Raw genomic sequence first — 22,224 nt, forward strand, 5'->3', positions numbered from 1 at the left:
ACATCTGACAGTATCATCTTTTTTGTCATTGGTATTTTCACTTTTCTTTATAAAAAGTATAGACATTCATTTATTTAAATTTTTACAAAGTCAAGAACCATCAAATGGAAAATATAAGTAATGCTGAAGTAAATTCAGCTTTTCATCAATATTGGGATGGTTGCAGTGGCCAGGTTCAGAGCTTAGCCCTCCTGGAAAAATAATGTATGCAGCAGCTGTTGGTTTCCATTATTCAAATAAGTCTGAAAACCAGGAGGCCACTTCCTGTGACGACTGTTCTTGCAGGAGAAGAGGGCAAAAAGCATAGTGGGATGACAGAATGAAAGGCAATAACGGGGAAAGAAAAGATGGCCTGATCGGATCACAGGGTCAGAATCATAAAAAATTTAGGAAACAAATCTGGGACGAAACCATTCGTGTGTTGCTTAGAGTGTGATTAAGGCGAGACTGTCACCAACACAAGCACGGCCAGAGCTACAGAGCACGCAGAGTGTGGAGAGTCTGTGGATCACCTGGTGGGCTCCCAGGCTAGGTAACGGACCACAGAGGGTCTCTTTACAGTGGTGTAAAACGCACTAGGGCAAAACTGCAACCCTGAGCTGTGACAAGTACAGGGCAGAGCCTCCCAGGAGCATATCTGAAGACATTCCTTTTGTCTGGGTCTTTTCTCTTTTGCAAATCTAATCATTATAGAAACAAAAAGCAAACCGCCACAAAGCAACTCCTGCCTCCCTTTAACAACCTAGAAACCTCAACTTGTCAAACAAGGAAAAAGTTACCTCCCACAGTACAAAGGCCTGGGGTGCTGCCCTCATTAACAGCGGCCAGGTGTGACAGCAAGGGAGACCTGGACGGCCCTGCTCTGACAGGCTGCCAGGAATTCCTTTCCACACGCCTGCATGACCCAGGTCTTTCATGAAGGGCCTCCTGCCAGGTTCAAGCCACATAATCTCAATGAACATGGTGTTAATAGTAGTCTTTACCTTCCTAACCCAAAGCCTCTCACTTATTTTCTTTAAAAAAAAAAAAAAAAAGTTTTCTTTTTAAAAATATTTTCCCAGGAAATAAGGAACAGTAATCGTCATGGACCTACAAAAGACCCCAGAAAAACATAGACAGGCAATAATCTGTCAATATAGAAGTACTCCAAATATGAAATTCATGGTCCAGGAAGAGATAAATAAATAAATATGACAGGGCTTCTCCAAGAAGTTTCTAGTTTTCACCCATTCCTTACTGACTTTTGTTGGTGTAAAAAGTTTTGATTCTATGATACAACAGCGAGCCCTGTGAAGACCAACACTCGCCATTTATGCCATTTGGCCCCTACAGCGGGAGGGGATGGGGAGAGGCCAGACGATGTACAGGGGTGCTCAGTATGTTTTCTAAAGACACCTACCTTTTGAAATAATTTCATTATTTAAACTCCATGTGGCACTTTATTCTCTTGAAAAATTATTACGTTAGGCGCGAATTAAAAAAACAAGCCCGTCTGGACTGCAGATGGGTTTTCAGTGCTACTCTGCTTTTACCCTCCTTCCTTGGCTTGGCACATCTGTGAGATCCAGCTTTCTGAATGGAATCCTGAGACCACTCGGGTGGGGGAATATGTCTTCATGCTGGAACATTCCAGCTCGGTTTACAAATCTTAGTGGCCAGGTCACAGCACGGCCTCCTTCTCTGTGCTTTTTACTAGGATCATTGTCAGGAAATTGTCCTTCCCAGCGCTCTGCCACCCCACCCTCCCCCGGGAATGAGGGCATCCTTAGCTTCTTGTCTGCACATTCCCTCCGCCGGCGTCCTATACCAGGGACCCGGCACGACTCTGGGCTGGCACCATGACAGGGACAGCGCCGATGCGCTCCAGGGCGGCTTGGCTGACGGTGTAGGAGTGTGCGTGCAGTGACGGGACAGGCGGAGGCCGGGCCTTCCTGCCTACGGAACCGTTGCTCCTGGACGCGGCCTGCGGTGACGACCCTCTGTGGGTTGTCACTACCAGAGTCTTATGCGGGGCTGGGGCCAGATGGCTGCCGTTGGCATAGATGGCTGGCACGCTGGCATCGCCCGAGTGGAGGGAAAAGGACTGGCGCAAGTCACCGAAGTGGCCGAAAGACTCCGTGTTCCTGTGCACTTTGGGGTTGCTGCTCCAGTAGCGGCTGTTGTAGGTATTGGAAGAGGTCAGTGTGTTGTTCTCCGAGGAGGATATCTCCGTGTGAAATGCTTTGGCAGAAGAAGAACATTTGGGTGGAAGATCATCCTCTCTGAAAATGAACAAAAGCAAAGGTGTTGTCAGAATTTACCTGATGTCCACCCTACCCTTCTGCCTAGGACTCTTTCTTCTCATATTTAGGCTAACATGTCTGTGAAATTCACCCCCTCAGGACAGACCACACTGTGCTCAGGAAAGCAAGCAAGGCAAACACCAGGCCTCGGTGCTGACGTTCATTCCCTTTAAGACAATGCTTAAGAAAAATTCTCCCTCAGCGTCTCAGTCTCCAAGAGAAAACAAAGTACTATCAAATCTTCCAAAGACTATGTCTTTCAATGTAGTTGAAATATATATATATATATATATATATATATGCGTGCACATGTGTGTGTGTGTGTGTGTGTGTGTGTGTACACATAGTGCTCTAAATAGGAAAATAGTTCATGAAGAAATCCACTGAGCTAGCTGCTATAAAATAGCGAAGAAACTGTCCTATGGATGTAGCAACTTCAAAAAACTACTAGGGCTGGCTTGATGTGCATTTTGGGGTATTTGGGAAATCGCTGTGGTGTGCTGATGAGAGGTTTTTCCCATTAGTCTTACACTGGGACGAAATCTGTGCAAACCCTTAAGACTTATAAGAGCCTAAGACACGTTCTTAACTTAATCTAAGATGCTAACTAATTCACCTAACATTTCTTGAGCGCCAGGCATTTTATTAGATGTTTCATATGAAAAAAAAAAAGAGCTCTTCTACCCAAGACAAGGGCCTAAGTCAACTGTGAGAATGTGGCACCTGGATTAGTCTTGGACCTGATCGGGGAATGTATTGAAGAGATGCATGAAGAGGGACCCCAAGTATGGTCCAGGAAGAGGGACCCCAAGTATGGTCCAGGAAGAGGGTGGGAGCCAAAGGGAAAGGCTCGAGGCACGAGGGCAGACAGAACAGACTGGAGCTGTGCATGTCATTTTTAATAAGGATATTGACGTGATGCCGTCTAAGCCTGAGCCTGAACCCCCTTATTCCCACAATACACAGAGGGTCACCTTTCTCTCAATATCATTTGACATTCTTTCCTTGCGATGTTCACGTTCTCCACTCAGTTGTTTTCAACCAAGTCACATTGGTTTGGTCTATCCATACAGGTGGTATTCTTTCTTGTTTACGATCTCATCATGTATAAATGCCAATATTAAAGACATGTTCTAAAGTAATTTTTCTACTATGGCAGCCACCTAACCCCACCCACCCTGAAGCTATGGGAGGAAATGAGGAGATTCTTCACTTGTGACCTCCTCAGTGGGCACACGCCAGACTAGCCGCTGCTCCCCATCCATGATCCAGTAAATAAAGCTGAGCAGTCAATGAGAACGAGTGACGTAACTTACAAGAAACGATCATTTGGCTACTTTAAACTGTCTGGGTTAAAGTTGTAAGATTAGCAAAGAAACCTTAGTTGCCAAATAGAAATGGAATAGAAACACAGACACTGGGTATGCCAATGTCAGGATAAATTATCTGACACACAAACCTTATTTCATTAGGAATTTCTTCTTCCTCCTCCTCTTTATTTTTGCTTCTCCAGTAAAAGAATGCCCCTAAAATTAGTGCAATGCAAAAAATGATAATAACTGCACCAGTGCCAATGGCTCCAGCTATTAGTCCAATGCTCCTGGGCTGGGCTGCAAAATATATTTAAGGTATATTTAAAGAAAAAAGGAGAGAGAGAGAGAGAGAAATAGAATATGCTCATACAACTTCATAAATAGTTAAGACTACGCAAGAATCTTCTTAAAATGCACAAAACTGCCTACAGTATTGCACCCATCTAAAGTTAAATCTTGCCTAACTTTCTGTATCCCCAGTGGCTAGGACTAAAACAACAGGCTCACAAACATTTATTGAATGAATAAACAGTCAGACAACTCACAGCTGCAGGAGAGTCACCGCCACAGCAGAGTAGGAAAAAGACCGTACCTGATTGCTTCTCTGTGTGCGTGCACGCTAAGTCGCTTCAGCTGTGTCCAGCTCTCTGCAATCTATGGACTGTGGCCTGCCAGACTACTCTGTCCATGGGATTCCCCAGGCAAGAATACCGGAGTGGACTGCCATGCCCTCCTCCAGGGGATCTTGCCGACCCAAGGATTGAACCCAGGTCTCCTGCACTACAGGTGGATTCTTAAGCCACCCGGGAAGCTGACTAATTGCCTAACCTGCCCACAGTGAACCCAGCAAGCAGCAGGATAATTTATCACCTCCTCTTAGATTATTCCCTTTTGCAGCTGGAATTCAAATAACCCAGGATTCTCAACTAGAGAAAAAATGTCTGCTCTACTTAGGTATGACCTGGGCACCCAACATTTTAGCAGACATAAGGGATTAGAAGAAAATACAAAAAAGGTCTTGCAATGACCAGAAGGTCACTCCAAATTTTTATGTCTCCAGCGCTACACAATCAGAACTGATTTGATTCTAATGATCAAATCACCTACACCTGAGGAGAAGACAGTTTCATAAAGAACAAGTCTTATTGCTGAGGCTGAAAAGTACATTAATATATTTTGGTAACATTTTCAATAATGATTAAAATCAAAACAATTTCTATTTTCTCTTCAAATGACCTAAGTCCCATTGAGCGAAACTCTTCATTCCCTGGTTTAATGAAGATCTTGGCACTTCAGAACCAGAGTGGACATCAGAACTTCACATACTTACGAGAAATGACCTGGAGATCCAAAAGACAGGTGCTGGTCCCAATGGCATTAGAAGCCACACACTGGTACAAGCCTGACGACAGGGCGCTGATGTTCCGGATAGTGACTGTTCCCTGGACCTGGTCTGTCACAAAAATAAGTCAGGTGAGGATTTCAGAAAGAAAATAGGAAACCAAAAAAATCAGCAGAAGGCTATAAAAACAAATGAACAGTGAAGAACTATCAATATCATTTTTCTGGAGAGAGTTTTTGGTTTATGAATGTTAAAGACTATATCATAAAATAAAGTTAAAGACCTGCTGCTACAGAAAAAAGTGAAATTAGTTGCTCAGTCATGTCCGACTCTTGGGACTCCATGGACTGTTGCCCACCAGGCTCCTCTGTCCATGGGATTCTCCAGGCAAGAATAATGGAGTGGGCTGTCATGCCCTCCTTCAGGGGATCTTCCCAATCCAGGGATCGAGCCTAGGTCTCCCACATTGCAGGCAGATTCTTTAATAGCTGAGCCACCAGGAAGAGCTACAGAGGACTGTCCAAAATAAGGGCCGTCTCACAGCCTAATCTGCAGATTAATGTGAGGTCCTAAAGGTGAGCAGCCTTCCTTGAGGAAATGTTGGCTAATGCCTGTTTTAGAGAATCTATGATCATAAATACTGAATTTTAATTCTGAAGAAATGCTGTAATACAAAAATGAAGTTAAACCCATTATACTAATATTTGCTTCATCCTTAATGAGGAAAATATCCACTCTGTGCTCCAAGGTGTAGACTGTTACTCCCTTTCAGTAATGATTATAACCATTCCTAAGTCCAGCTCCTCCACAAAGTGGACACCAAGACAAGCAAGAGGTTTACTGGAGGCAATGGCAGTAAAGGAAGCAGAGAGGAACCTGCAGAAAGAAGGGAGATTCTGACCACCATGAAGGGGAGAGGGAAGAAAGGAGGGGGCGTCTCAGACTGCAGCACAATGCTGCTGAAGTTTCCAGCAGGCTGATGGGGAGTGCTGGAGACAAAGTCCCCTGTTTCAGGCATCTCGCTCCTTGCAGGACAGGCCTGTATTAGCAGCCCCGCTGAGAATGGTGGCTGGCTGGGAGCAGTCCAGGCAAAGCCTGCCTGGGTGGGAATTAGTGGTGGATGCCGGAGGAAGCCGCTGAGGCTGTCAGTCAGTCATGCTCCCCACAGCAGATCTGAGCCAGGCATTTTCAAGGTGATCACAATGATATTACAAAGAACTATTTCAGTGCTTCACATTCCAGTCATTTATCAACATTAGGACAATTTATTTATTCCTTATAAACAAAATGTAAATGACTTGATAAAAACCAAAGTTAATAGTTATTACTATGTGCCAAGTACTGGCCAAGCTTTTTTATACGTTATTATCCTCATTGTTACAATCACTCTTAGAGGTATTATTATTATTAATCCCATTGAACAGATAAGGAAACTGAGGCTTCAGAAGAGTAATAAGATTACACAACTGGGCACCAGGAATTACAGCTGGATGGAGGGCTGTCTTACCTCTTAGTTCAGGGCTTCACTGCCTCCCTTAGGCAGAACATAACCATCAGTCACCTCAGCTCCTCTAAACAGCAGCACATCAGGAAAGGCTCCTAACGGCTCGGTTTCTGGCGCAAAGTCCACACTCCTCGGGCAAAACCTGGGGCTCTCACTACACTGTGCTGACAACCCTGACGTGAAACTAAGACTGAATCACCTAGTTCCTGCTGGCAATCTTCACAGACCAAAGGCAGAAGCAGGGTCATTTAAGAAATAAATATTTATTGAGCACCTTTCTGTGTACCAGGTAATTTCTGAGGATGGGATACAATGATGAACCAGACAAACGCAGCCCTGTACTTTAATGAGACAAGTAGGCAAGAAATCATAATAAGTGGGGTAAGTGCCATAACCAGAGGATATAGGATGCTGGGGAGCACAGAAGAGGGACATCTGATGAGGATGAGCAAACTCTCGAAGATCCCCAGACAGCAACCGCCCTCAGGGTTATCTCGCTGCATTCTAACATAATACAGTGGGTAGTGTTAACAAGGACTCTGAATCATCAACACACTCGGAAATTAACATCAGTATACAGGCCAGGAAAAGCAGGGCTTCTTTGGTTTTGTTTCTGCTATTGCTTTTCAGTGGAAGAATGTAAATGATCCAACCCATACTATATGGATATTCTTACTAAATGGATATCTTACTTAGACATTTGAACTGTACTGTACACACCCAAGTCAATATACCTGGTAGTAATTTGGTTCACACTTACATGTTACTTCCTTTTCCTTAAGAACACACAGTTCTGATGGCTACCAATGTCTGGGCCTTTCAGTGAACTCACTCAGAGAGTTGGGCGGGTCTGGAGGGAAACTGTTTTCTCCTCCTCTGTGTTCTATTTGACTTCCCAGGCTCTCACAAATGTCTCTCCCATGTGTTCCCCAGCACCCTGTATTCTTTAGTGCTGGAACTTACCCCATTTATTATCATTTCTTACCTACTTGTCTCATTAAGATAATGGACTGGCTTTTTCTTGTTTATCACGGTATCACCATCCTCAGAAATTACCCAGCACACGGAAAGGTATGCAACAAAGAAATAAATGGGCTATCTTCGCTTGAGTGTCTACTGTGTACCACATGCACTATACTAAGAGTTTTACATGTCTCTTTAGTTTTACAAACCTTAAGTTTTATATTCTGTACTTTTCAAAGGTGACAAAGCTCAGAGAAGCTATGCAATTGGTCCAAGATCGCACAGGACACAAGTAGCAGCACACAAAATCAGGTCTGTCTGTGTCCAAAGCTCATAATCACCATACCTCCACTTGCCTTTCTAGTAAGGTACTTAATACCATAATATTCTCCGGGGTACATCTGTAGGATATTTTCTAACCTTGCAATCAATGTCCCAGTGCTGTTAGTCTTAAACTAAGCCATCTGTGTAAATCCATCTTCAATACATTAGCAAATGTCATCATTCAAGAAAACCATAATCTTTGGACCACTAACTCCCCCCCAGTTCCACACACTGTATTACTGTCTTCATAAATCCTGAAAGTCTAGAAATTTGATCAGCTCACACCAAGCCACTGATTGTGTTGACATTTCCATAGAGAGAATTAGAAAAAAATTAACAGCTGATCTAATAAGCAGCCTTCTGGCATGTGGAAAAGGTAAACTGTAAAGATTCATGCTGAAAAGTTATTTTTAAAAGGTGAAGTCACTGTTTTTCCCTTTTTCCCCTTTACCTCTAAAGACACCATAAGTGGAGTGATTTAAGACAAGTGTTTTTCCATGAGGCGGACACACCATGCTGGAGTTAACTTGGAACAGCATCAGGGGATGAGACAGATTCATCAATAAGACAGGAAGCAGAAGAGGGCTGTTTCTATGCAGTCAGGGCAACGCAGACATGGGGCACCTCTGCCACCAGCCCCAGATGCTCCACGCCACAGTGCAGGACCCTTTCTGAAATGAGGTGTCAATCCCCTAATGGGTCACTTCACTTGGCCTGCTCTGGCACAGACTAACTTGCGGAAATGAAGCTGTAGAATAAATATCCTTTTGATGTTCTTTCTTTTAAAGAACAGGGGAAGTTTAACAGGGTGGAACTACAATTTGGAAAGCAACAAACTGCATCACACTCCGCTTGGTTTTAGTTCACAGCAAGGATCCCACATGAGATGCTGACCTCCACCAGAAAGCCCTACGGAATTTAGAGAGAAATAAATACAAGCACACATTTCCACTTCCATCCTTTCTCCTTAGTTCCAGAATCACTTCTCTGCCGCCTAGTCAATGGTAAACTGGCTGAGAGTGTGTGTTCTAGACTCAGGGTGGCGCCTGTTCTGTCACTGCCTAGCTAGGTGGTCATGAATCTGCCTCCTCTTCCGTAGGCTACCGTGAGGACTAGGTGAGAAAATGCACAGCGCCTGGGAAGGCTTCTATGTAGGAATCTCCTCTTGGCATGGCCTGAGAAATTTATATCCTTTTCTGATTTATGAGGAAAATCAGCCAAGAAATTGGGAAAATGCTAAATGTCTCAAAATTCCAATAAATATTAATACTCAGGATTTGAGGTTGAGAGATCAGACTTAACAAAATCAAATTATTCAATGTTATATGATTTATGCATTTTAAAAATAATATGTGACCATAATAATTAACAGTGAGTCATTTCTTATATTAAAATTCAGAATTATTCTACATAAAAAACAATGAATACATGGTTTATTGTTATTTGAACAACATATGACATATATTATGACATACTATGTATTTTAATAATATGTAAAAAATTATTTCAATTAGATGCAAATGTTTGATAATAAAAAGTAATAAAAATAGGAATATTAACACAAAATAAAACCTATTTAAAAATTCAAAGATAATATGACAAATACTTAATATTTAAACTCTGTCATTCTAAAAGAAAATTTAAAAACATGATACAGCGTTAAGTATCCAACAGCCTTGATCTTTGTTTCATGCCAAATTTTTCAGACATAGAAAATTTTATTCCCTTTTTGTGTTGATGTTGGTTGAATTAAGATGGAGATGGAAAAGGGAAACAGAGAAAAATTACACAGTAGGGTTGTGGATCTGTCAGTTATGTCTTCTTTTTTTCAACCTATCCTGGGCCTCTGTTGTTTAAAAGTTGTTAAATTTCACTGCTTCTCTATGCTTAATATGCACTTTTGTGTTATTTTAACTGTTACTGGCTATTTAAACGGTTTCTTTGCTGTTCATCTAAAGCACCAGGCACACTCCTGCCTCAGGGACTCCATTCACCTGGCTGTTCCTTCTGCCTAGAATGCTCTCCAGCCCCCATATTCTCAGGCCCAATTCCTTTAACATCTTCCAGTCTTTGCTAGAATATCATCTTCTCTAGGAGGCTTACCCTAAGAATCTTTTTCAAATTTCAGCTCCTCATGCCTCATGGCACCCAGTCCCATCACTTCATGGCAAATAGAACGGGAAAAAGTAGAAGCAGTGATAGCTTTTATTTTCTTGGGTTCCAAAATCAGGGCGGACGGTGGCTGCAGCCCTGAAATTAGAAGACATTTGCTCCTTGGAAGGAAAGCTATGACAAACCTAGACAGTGTATTAAAAAGCAGAGATAACACTTTGCTGACAAAGGTCCATATAGTCAAACCTATGGTTTTCCCAGTAGTCATGTACAGATATGAGAGGTGGACCATAAAGAAGGCTGAGCACCAAAGAATTGATGCTTTTGAACTGTGGTGCTGGAGAAGTCTTGAGACTCCCCTGGACTGCATGGAGATTAAACCAGTCAAATCTAAAGGAAATCAACCCTGAATATTCGTTGGAAGGACTGATGCTGAAGCTCCAATACTTTGGATACCTAATGAGAAGAACCAACTCATTGGAAAAGATCCTGATGCTGGGAAAGACTGAAGGCAAAAAGAGGAAGCAGGTGGCAGAGGATGAGATGGTTGGATGGCATCACTGACTCAGTGGACATGAATATGAGCAAACTCCAAGAGGCAGTAAAGGGCAGGGAAGCCTGGTGTGCTGCAGTCCGTGAGGTGGCAAAGAATCAGACAAGACTTAGTGATTGAACAACGACAACATACAAAAGTATAAATAAAATCAAAAGCTTGGTTTAGGCAGGATTGATTAAAAACATAAAGATGAAAAGGACCAACAGAATTAGGGATGAAAGAGGGAACAGAAATGCATAGAGTTTTAAAATTCATGAGGGAATAATAATAATAATGATAATATAAATGCTAGTATTTATTAAGTGCTTATACATGCCAGATGTTGTGCTAAACATTTTACATGTGCTATCATTTAATCTTTATTTCACCCTGTGAGGCAGTTACTATCATTGTCTCCATTTTACACAGAAGAAGACCAAGGCTGTCACATAGCCAGCAGTTCCTGGAGCTGTGATTCCACACCACATTCTCTTGACTCCAAAACCTGCACTCTTACATACACACTTGGGTTTTCATGTAGAGAATACAACTTGATGCTACTATGCATAAGCATAGACAAAAGAGACATTTTCTAGAAAAATAAAGGTATAGAAAATCTTATTAAACCTACTACATTAGAGAAACAAAATCAGTAGCCAAAGAGCTATTGAAAAAAAAAAAAACCCAACAACAACAGAACAGTAAGGCAAAGCTTTGACAAGCGAATTCTACAAAATCATCAGAGAACCTATGTTTTCTTATCCATGCTGTTTCAGAGCACGGAAAAATGAGGAAGGGCCACCCAACTCAATTTATGAGGGTTTACTATACTGCAAGGAGACCCAGCCAGTCCATTCTGAAGGAGATCAGCTCTGGGAGTTCTTTGGAAGGAATGATGCTGAAGCTGAAGCTCCAGTACTGTGGCCACCTCATGCGAACAGCTGACTCATTGGAAAAGACTCTGATGCTGGGAGGGATTGGGGACAGGAGGAGAAGGGGACGACCGAGGATGAGATGGCTGGATGGCATCCCTGACTCGATGGACGTGAGTCTGAGTGAACTCCGGGAGTTGCTGATGGACAGGGAGGCCTGGTGTGCTGCGATTCATGGGGTAGCAAAGAGTCGGACACGACTGAGTGACTGAACTGAACTGAACTACACTCTGACTAAAACTCAAGCAAGGATAATAGAAGACAGAAAAATATGGGCCATTCTCACTTATGATCACAGATGATTAAGTTTTATTAAACTTGATGAGATGTTCTATTAAACAGATGAGAAAGTTCTATTAAAATATAAGCATACCAAATATTAGTAATTTATTTAAAAATAATGACAAATAGAATTTATTCCAGAAGAAGAGGATGGTTTAAAGTCTGGAAATAATGCAATTCACTCATTGACACTGCGGCTGTATAATTCTTTATTGTGGAGGCTGACCTATGCCTCACAATGCTCAGCAGCATCCCTGGCCTCTACCCACTGGCTGCTAGTAGCATCTTCCTCCCAGCTGTGACAACTCAAAGTGTCTCCAGACATCACCAAGTGAAACTGTCCCTGGATCAGAACCACTGATGCAAAGGCTGATGAACCGTCTCAATGGGACCTGGGCCAACTGTACAGGCCTAATGGAACAAGGGCCAAACTGCTGTATTTTGCTTCAATTAATATCCATCAAATATAGTTTCCACCCCTTTTAGAATTCAAAGTATTTATATGCCAAAAGTACAATACTAAATCCACTTTGTAATTCCTCTGTATGAAAACAAACTGCATCTCCAAAGGATGCTGGTTCTAAATTTCTTCAGTCTTTAGCATCCACATATAAACTATACAAAAACAACTTTTTGGTAACTTTTATTGTGACATAACTTTTAGTTTATAGAAAATTGAAAGAATACTACCAGGAATTCTTGTGTATCATATATCATCTACTCAGATTTCACAGTTATTTATATTTTGCCCTATTTGGTTATTATTTCCTCGGAATTTAACAGAAATATCCTCCTGGACCATGTAAGAGCAAGTAGACAACATTGCACCTTTTTATCACTAAGTACTTAGTATTTCCTAAGGACAAAGACATTACATAATCACAGGACAAGTATCAAAGTCAAGAAATTAAATATTGCTACAACAGTATTATTCAGTTTAAACTCAGATTTTATCCATTGCCCAGTAACGTCCTTTATAGCTATTTCTTCCCCTGTCCAGTTTGTAATCTAGGATTCTGTATTACACTTAGTTGTTTTAACTCTTTGGTCTCTCTTTATTAACTCTGTATTTTGTACTGGGGTACAGCCAATTAACAATGTTGTGATAGTTTCAGGGGAACAGCAAAGGGGCTCAGCCATACATATACATGTACCCATCCTCCCCCAAACTCCCCTCCCATCCAGGCTGCCACAGAATATTGAGCAGAGCCCCCTGTGCTATACAGTAGGTCCTTGTTGGTTACCCATTTACATACAGCGGTGTGCACCCGTCCATCCCAAACTCCCCAGCTATCCCTTCCCCCATCCCCCTCGCCCCCACCTAGCAACCATTAAGTTTGTTCTCTGACTCCTCAGTCTCTTTCAGTCTAGGACAGTTTGCCTGTGTCTTCATCCCCTGCTGGATATTTCCTCGTGATTGGACTCAGGTGATGTGTTTTGACAGAAACGCTGAAGCAATGATGCTGTGTCCTTCTCACACCATAAGACATGAGGCATACAACAGCAGTTTGCCACAACACTGGTTGTGTGGTTACAGTGGTGTCCACCAGGCCTCTCTACTATAAAGTTACTATTTACTCTTTGTAACTAGTAAGTTATTTGTGGGAAAATACTTTGGAACTAGTAAACATGTTTCTCATCAAACGGCAGCTCCTATTTCGACACTGGGGATGATTTTCCAACGGTCATTCCTTCTACCGACACTGGTAGCCGTTCTAACGTAAGAAAATGCTCTCCTCTCTCCCCCATTTATTTATGTCTATCAGCAGGGGTTGTGCGGTAGTTTGAGCATTCTTTGGCATTGCCTTTCTTTGGGATTGGAATGAAAACTGACCTTTTCCAGTCCTGTGGCCACTGCTGAGTTTTCCAGATTTGCTGGCATATTGAGTGCAGCACTTTCACAGCACCATCTTTCAGGGTTTGAAATAGCTCAACTGGAATTCCATCACCTCCACTAGCTTTGTTCGTAGTGATGCTTTCTAAGGCCCACTTGACTTCACATTCCAGGATGTCTGGCTCTAGGTGAGTGATCACACCATCGTGATTATCCGAGTCGTGAAGATCTTTTTTGTACAGTTCATCTGTGTATTCTTGCCACCTCTTCTTAATATCTTTGGCTTCTGTTAGGTCCATACCATTTCTGTCCTTTATCGAGCCCATCTTTGCATGAAATGTTCCCTTGGTATCTCTAATTTTCTTGAAGAGATCTCTAGTCTTTCCCATTCTGTTCTTTTCCTCTATTTCTTTGCATTGATCACTGAAGAAGGCTTTCTTATCCCTTCTTGCTCTTCTTTGGAACTCTGCATTCAGATGCTTGTATCTTTCCTTTTCTCCTTTGCCTTTCGCCTCTCTTCTTTTCACAGCTATCTGTAAGGCCGATTCAGGGATTCTCACTGTATTCAGTGGATTACATTATTATTTCAATGTTCACACTGTCCCAGATTTGTCCTAGAAGGATCTCCTTTAAGCAAGCCCCTATACATGGTCAGTTCTAATCCCCAAATATTATGCTCTGTCACTACTCAGACTTCTGGGGTGCCCTCTTCTGGAGTCAGTTACTCTTTTCTCAGGAATACACATTGAATTTATATTAAGCAAATGTATACACATTAGTAAAATAAATCTTCTAAAAGATTTCTAAGTTATTTTGGGATTATATGCTATTTTGTCTATTGGATTAATGCAGATATTAAGAGGTGAATTTAATTAAAAATCAGACTCATTTAATGTGTATTATTATAATACATGAAGTTATCCAAAGTTAAGTCTGATAACCAATCCAGAGTTGGAATTACAAGACACATGCTGTCATCACTGGCATTCATGTTCACTTTTACAGCTCAAGTACCAAAGAATATGCAAGTTGCAAAGAAGATATCAAAAAATTTAACTACTATCTATTTATTAAGAAACAAGTAGGTATGGAAGGCTCCTTGTATAGATACTCACAAGTTACATACAATCATTTTTAAACTTTCATTTAATTCCAAACCCAGCCCAATATTTCAAAGAAATGTTATAAATCATAGAATCTTAATGCTGATACAGAGGTGTTGGAGATGATATTGTTAAATCCCTTTATTTTACAAAAAGACAACACACACACAAAACAGATAACACAGGCCCAACGAAGTGAACTGTCATAGAAATAGTTACTGGAAAATCTAGGACTTGAATATAGTTTTCAGGATATAAAGACAAGAGCTATTCTAAACATACCACTTACAACATTAAGATTAACAGATCAGTCCACACACACACACACACCCCCACACCCACAAAGCTATTTAGCCTCACAGTATGGTTGAAACATCCAGCAATAAACAGTCAGTAGGGAACAACAGCACTGCAGTCATCATTGTTAGAATAACCCAGAAGTTGTTATGGTGAAAAACGCTTTTTAAAATAATACTGGGATAGGTTAATTAAAAAGTGATAGGAAGATCCATTAATAATTTCTGTGGGGATTCTTAAAGGAAACTGAAAAGCTCTTAAGAGGCTGGTGATCCTGGTTCTTTAATGTCCAACTTCACCACAGAACTTGGGACTTTTCTTCCCATGACAAGTATACACCATCAATACGATTCAGACTTATCAAGCATAACTAAGGTTGTTTGGGACCTCTCCATTAATTGTCAGCTTCTTAAGTTAAGATCTGTAAATCTTCCCTGAGAATGCTAGAAGAGAAATGATCTGTATTAGAGGTGATGTAACACACAAGATGGCAAAAATTTATTTCCTTGAAATAGAAATTATATGTATAATTCTAGAATTTCCCTCATTTCATAAGTTTTCCTCAGTTTTCAAGGGTGTCTCCTTTAATATCAAATCTAAGCAGCTGGATTTACATGCAGAAAGCCCTTGATGATACTCATGCCTCCTCCATCTTTACCTGTCTGCTGTGATCAACGCCTGGATCTCCCATGATCTGAGGCCTTTTGCTGCTCTCTTTCCCATCTTCCTCCTCTAATTAGACTTGAGGCTGAAAAGGATGATTAACCCTCTCATGACTATGTGGATGTTTCTCATACTAACACAGGCAATCGTTTCTTAAGTAGGAAGTAGATTCTCAGTTATAAACTTCAAGGATTGTTTTACAGTTAGCAATTCAAAGAAACTACCAATTAGCTATTTTAAATCTTCACTACAAAGAAACAATTTCCATATATAGTTACCACTGGATAAGATACATTTCATAAAGTCAGCAATGAGAAGATGAAAGAAAATATTTTTATACTCTTTAAAGCTGAAAACACAAAACAATCCTGATAAATTTTCAGCAGTTACAAATACAGTGTGCTCTTTTTCAAAATCTATTAAAGTTAATTACCTTGTGAATCACCTGCAAATTGAAATTTTCCATGATAATGAATTAAATGGACAAAGCAACACCATACATACCCTGAGTGGCTGTTGGAGGTAGTTTGAGGGTATTGTCTAACTTCTCCCAAAGGTAAGTTGGTCGAGGAATGCCTTCCTCTGAGCTACAGAGCAGGATGACATCGCTGCCGATATCCTGTGACCCTTGGATTTGGCAGTGTGGGGCAGAAGGGGGAACTGTAACAAGAAGGGTAAGTAACAGAGGATACATTTACCATGAGCCAGAGGATGACAGCAGAGACATCAACACTCAGCACACTGGAGCCTCAGATAGCACTGTTGGGGAACACATACCAGAAGACCACCTCGTGAGCAAAGCCAGTGAACAGTGTGTGCTTATTCACAGGACTTGGTCATGAGCGCAGGGCCAACAACTTCAGCTGGCAGGGAGCAAATATGTAAAAAGGGCAACACCTTCTGATTATATTTTCAAGATACCTTATAGTTTTCGTTTCACTGTTTTTTTCCTCCAAAGATGTGTTCTCAAATAATTTTTTAAATCCTTCTGTCGACGTATTGCTTTTAAAAGCATTACTGAATTCACACAAGTTCACAGCGGCATTATTCACAATAGCTAAAAAGTGGAAATAACCCAAGTGTCTATAGATGAATGGATGAACAAAATATAGTATGGACATACAATGGATAAGGAAATTCTGACACAGGCTACAACATGGATGAAGCCAGAGAATATAATGTTAAGTGAAAAATTCAGTTCTAAAAAGAAAAATAATGTATGACTCCACTTATATGCAGTCCCTAGGGTACTCAAATTCACAGAAAAAAACAGAAAAGTGATTTCCAGCAGCTGAGGGGACAGAAAAATGTCATTTAATGGGTAGAGTTTTATCTTTGCAAGTTGAAGAAAGTTCTGGAGATTAGTCCAAACACCACTGAACTGCTCTCTTAAAAACTGGCTAAGATGGTAAATTTTTGTTATATTTTAACCATAATTAAACTTTTTTAATTGATGAAAGAGCCCATTTGTAAATAAGATATTTCAAGGAACAGTACCCACTTACCCTGCCAGCTACTCTTGGCTAAAACCACCTTAACATTGATCTTAACTCTAGTTAAGAACACAGTTAACTCTACTAACAAAACCAGACACACTAACGTTATACCAACTTCTGTTCTATAGTAAGGGGAGCTAGAATGAGGTTCAAGTATATCTACTACTTGATAGTAACACATGGACATTTCATTATCATTAAGAAAGATAAGGACACAAAAGATGTGAAACACAAACTTTTCCAAGAAAGAACACTAAAGGGAGAAGGTGGTAGTTCATAGTAAAAAAGCAAGCAAATAAAAATATAACCTAAGCCCATGGCTTGGACTCTCATAATGCGTGCTGCTGCTGCTGCTAAGTCGCTTCAGTTGTGTCCGACTCTGTGCGACCCCATAGACGGCAGCCCATCAGGCTCCCCCGTCCCTGGGATTCTCCAGGCAAGAACACAGGAGTGGGTTGCCATTGCCTTCTCCAATGCATGAAAGTGAAAAGTGAAAGTGAAATCGCTCAGTCATGTCCAACTCTTAGCGACTCCATGGACTGCAGCCCACCAGGCTCCTCTGCCCATAGGATTTTCCAGGCAAGAGTACTGGACTGGGGTGCCATTGCCTTCTCCAGGGTAATGCGTGCAGTAGAGTTTAAGTGGGTGGTGCACTTGTAATGCTAGTGACTTTTCAATAAATGTGTTCAACCCTGAAAAAAATGAATGAATGAGTAGAAAATGAATGCTCTATACAGAGGAACCAGGAAAGAAAATGGGTGGGGGAGGAGAAAACACTGAAAGGGTATAGGCAGAAAGACTGAAAAATCTCAGGGGATCTTAAGTGCTGTAATGGGATAAACCAACCTCAATTTACTGACTTACCACTGCCACTGTGACACTACGAGAGGAAACCCAAAACAATTACTTGAAGGTGGCATTAACTTTACATGAATTAAGCATTTTTTTTCCTTCTTTAAAAATGAAAAATAAACAAACCTGAATCATGTGGGAAGTTCATTATCTACACTATATATGTGAATAACAAAATAATGTTAAATCCTAACAGTACTCTGTATTTAGTATACAAGAGTGTTTTAAAGTCTGTGTAAGTTTAATATATTTGAGAAAATGGTAGTTTGAGGACTGTGAGAACAAGGTACCGGAACTACAGCATTTTCTCATCTGAAGAAGGACAATGGAAAGAACCGCCAACACCGGTATCCCCGAGTGACTCAGCCGTGGAAGGGAAAGGGGGAGCCTGAGCTAGGGAATCCCGGAATCGACTCTGAGACCTGAGTAGGATGGAGGACAGTCTGGAGCATCCGCCTTCTCTAAGTACTTCTGTCTCCTCAAGTGAGCTCAATGTAGCCACTTCTACCACAAATACCCATTTATGAGGCAGCACTTTATCTCAGAGGCAGCAGAACTGAGAAATAAAACATGTTTAGGATGAACTTAATTTAGCATGAGACAGTCTACCTGCATGGTATAACGGAAAGAATACTGGTTTAAGCAAAGAGATCTACATTTTAATCCGAGCTTTATTGTCATTCATGGTCTACACAACCTTGATGTTGGTGGCTGTTGGTGGTTTAGTTAATAAGTCATGTTCAACTCTTGCAACTCCATGGACCGCCATGCTCCTCTGTTCATGGGATTTACCAAACAAGAATACTGGAGTGAGTAGCCATGTCCTTCTCCAGGGGATCTTCCCGATCCAAGGATCAAACCTGGGTCTCCTGCATTGTGGGCAGATTCCTTACTGACTGAGCCACCAGGGAAGCCCACATAACCTTGGAAAAGGCTCCAAATCTATTTGGTCTCAGTATTAAGACTGAGTTGATCATATAATTTATCATTCAAACGATTTTTTTTGAGTGAATAATAGGTTGAAAGTAACTATTTTTTTAAAGTAAAAGGAAGTATTATTAAAATTCTGCCAGAACAAAAGTTAAAGCTTAGAAGAGTCGTGGGCCTATTTAGCATCACATAACTAGGAAGCAGTGGCAAATTTATTCTCATGTGTGCGAAGCTCCCTGCTCCCTACACATTATCAAACATTCATGATTTAATTTGCATCCAACAATGTCTTATCTTATGGTAAAGAACTCGCCTGCCAATGCAGGAGATGCAAGAGACACGGGTTCAATCCCTGGGTTGGGAATAGCAAATGGAGGAGGGCATGGTAACCAACTCCAGTATTTTTGCCTGAAGAATCCCATGGGTAGAGGAGCCTAGTGCCACAGTCCACACGGTCGCAAAGAGTTGGACACGACTGAAGTGACTGGGCACACACATAAAAGCTTAGGAAAAGTGAGGGGCTACTTTTGATGGTATTTTTACTGCCTTTCTCCACCTTCAGGAAAAGTCATTTGAGAACCACCTGAAATGGAGTAATGGGTGCAGAGACTATATGAAGAGGCACAGAGAAGCAGAGTGCAGATGTGGCTACAGAGAGAGAGGACAGGAAAAAGACACAGCAGTCAAAATGTGCAGAAGAAAGGGCAGAAGCAAATGCGCCTGGGAGTAAATTTGCAAGCAAAGCCAAAGTGCCTGGAACACGTCCTATCACTCACCTAAAACTGTGAGACCAGTGACCCCAATATTCCTGCCACCTCTATCTGGAAGGTTGTTAACCAAACACTGGTAGGTGCCTGTATCTGACAGCTGAGTGTTGTTAATGAAGATGGAGACATTGGTGGCTGGCAGGGTGCCTGTAAATCCTACGCGGCCATGGAACCGGGGGGCACCGTCAAACATCTGTCCACCTTGATAGAGAATGACCTGCAAAGGAAAGCAAAAGAAATCATTTGGCCAATGCAACTTCTTTTAGACTCATAACAGTAACTATACAGTAAAAAGCAGACTATACCAAACATTGGAAAATTTTATTTCTAATCTTAGAGTTGTCATCAACTTTTTACTACAGCGCCTATCTGTAAGTATCCAGGGCTTTTAAATTCCTACATACCAAACTGGAACAACACTGTGTCCTTACCTAACTCATCAGAATATATAAAGTGTATTTTATGATACCTTACTATTGGTCCATAAATACTTTTTACCAGTTCAAAAAATTAATTGCAAAATAAAAAGTTAAACTAGCACTGACAGTCTCATGCTTACTAGGTCACCAAATGATAAGATCAAGTTATAGACTGAAGATAAATGAATGGCAAAAAAGGGAAGAAGAGTTACAATCCATGACTGCTTTTCTTATGTCAATTTATTTATTAAAGTCAACTGTTCTTGAGAGAGGACTCAGAATGCAGTTGCAAAAAGCTCTTTAGGCTGACAGTCAGGTACCTGGTTTTATCCAAGCTCTCTCTACCTGTAAATATTTGGGTGTAGTCAAGTCTTTCCTTGCCTCTATCACTGACTCCTCAAATGATGAGGATGAACAAAATGATCTCAGTCTAATTATGAAAGCCCCAGGGACTAAAGAACAAGAAGAAGTTACTGTTAAACACATCTATTTAAATTTCCTATAAGAAAACTTGGCTTATCAAATATTTTTAGGCAGTAAAAATCCTATTGAAGCAGAAAAACTTCATAACAGAAATAAGTTAACTTTGGGAAGGAAAGGTATAGTCGTGGTCACAATTCACTAATTTTCTGAGCATTATTTTCTTAGCGGTATCACATGTAATGGGGTCTTTTACCTATAACTGATATAGCCTATGAGATAGTAGCTTCTATTTGAACTTCCTGGAAGATGACTAGTGTGCCTGGCTTTATTTTAAAAATACTTCTGCCATTAACCAAATAAATCAAGTACTATTAATACTATCTAAAGTTACTTCCTTAATACTATTATCCACCTATGTCAGTGCTAGTCCCTTTCTGTCAAAATATACCTTTCTTTTACTGTCTCAATATTTCCTATCAACAATGTCTTCTGGTAAGATTTCAGATTCCTACATATTCCTCAGAAGGATCCTCTTGGCATGTGTTAATTTTTTTTAAGTCTTTCAAAAAGAGGATAGCTTCTTTTGATAGTTGGCTAATAATGTAGGAACAGGACTTAAAACAGCACAGGCATACTGAAAGTATCGCGTTATTCGAGAAATCAAATGTATATGCAAGACACTTTCCTACCCACCTCTTATAAAAAGATTAAAATTTCAGTGGCAGCACAGGACGTAACAGAAGTACCTGCTCAGGCTGGTTTGCATTGGAGAGAGGAATGACCATCCAAATGACGTTGAGGTTGATGAGGGCGGCGCTGGTGCTGAAAGTGCAGGGCAGGACTGCTGTCTGACCCCGGGCGACCTGAATACTCCCGGGGCTCTCAGAGACTTCCAGGGAAGCTGCAACACCTAAAGGAGGAGGACAGGAGGTCACGTGATAGACCAAACCCCTTCAGAGAAAGTTTGTGTTTTATATTGTCAGTAACGTAGACAGACTGCCCATTCACTAAGTCAAAGTAATAAAAACTGTTCACCCCTCTACCTCTTAGAAACTACAAATAAACAATTTTAGAGGCTACTTATTTATTTTATAAGACACTACCTTGTATTTACCAGATTCGAACACAAACTGGGAGAGATTAACCGAAAGCATTTGAGCAATGTTTTAGTGGTGATGAGGGATGGACATAGACTGAAACCATTTTAAAGCCTCATTGCACAATAGAACACTGTGAATTCAACAAAGTATGTCCAGGATCCATACCCTGAAAACTATAAAATGCAATGAAAGAAACAAGAAAAGACTAAATAAAAGGACAGATATGCAACCCTCATGAGTTGGAAGAGTCAGTATTGTTAAGACATCAATCCTACCCTAACTGGTCTACAGATAGAGAGGAAAACCAATAAAATTGAAGCAGACTTCCTGTAGATACTAATTATAAAACATATGAAAAGGCAAAGAAGTAGAACAGCCAAAAGAAAAAAAACGAATTTGGAGAAGTTACACTATCTGATTTAAAAATTTGCTATAAATTGGCCACAGCAATCAAGACAGTGCAGTACTGGCAGAAGAACAGAGCCGCAGACAAATGGCACAGGACTGACAGTTCTGAAATAAACCCTGTATTTATGATCAAACGCTTTCAACAGAGGCAGAAGACAATTAAAGGAGGGGGAAATAGTCTTTTCAACAAATCATACTGGAACAGTTCAAAATTAATATGCAAAAAGTTTAACTCAGACCTTACCTCACCACATACACAAAAATCAATTCAAAAAATATATCATAGCCTGAATGTAAGCATTAAAGCTATAAAACTTCTAGACATAAACACAGGAGAAAATTT

At 40.8% G+C, this 22,224-nt stretch overlaps 1 protein-coding gene across 6 annotated transcripts in view; it reads right to left on the reverse strand.

The window, feature by feature from the left end:
* Positions 1-458: 458 nt before the first annotated feature.
* IGSF11 (immunoglobulin superfamily member 11) overlaps positions 459-22,224 on the reverse strand; it is a 139,670-nt gene continuing 117,904 nt past the window's right edge. For 4 of the 6 annotated variants that reach the window (XM_069554232.1, XM_069554250.1, XM_069554259.1 and 1 more), the window contains 6 exons: positions 21,120-21,283; positions 19,541-19,748; positions 15,991-16,146; positions 4,926-5,048; positions 3,742-3,892; positions 459-2,261 (listed from right to left, as the gene is read on the reverse strand). In XM_069554232.1, coding sequence (XP_069410333.1) covers positions 1,802-2,261; positions 3,742-3,892; positions 4,926-5,048; positions 15,991-16,146; positions 19,541-19,748; positions 21,120-21,283 — 1,262 coding nt within the window. In that variant the 3' untranslated portion in view covers positions 459-1,801. The remainder of the gene's footprint in view (positions 2,262-3,741; positions 3,893-4,925; positions 5,049-15,990; positions 16,147-19,540; positions 19,749-21,119; positions 21,284-22,224) is intronic. The other 2 variants (XM_069554241.1, XM_069554282.1) reach the window with 1 other exon arrangement.

Source organism: Ovis canadensis, chromosome 1 (genome assembly GCF_042477335.2).
Source record: "Ovis canadensis isolate MfBH-ARS-UI-01 breed Bighorn chromosome 1, ARS-UI_OviCan_v2, whole genome shotgun sequence".
Taxonomy (NCBI): Eukaryota; Metazoa; Chordata; class Mammalia; order Artiodactyla; family Bovidae; genus Ovis; species Ovis canadensis.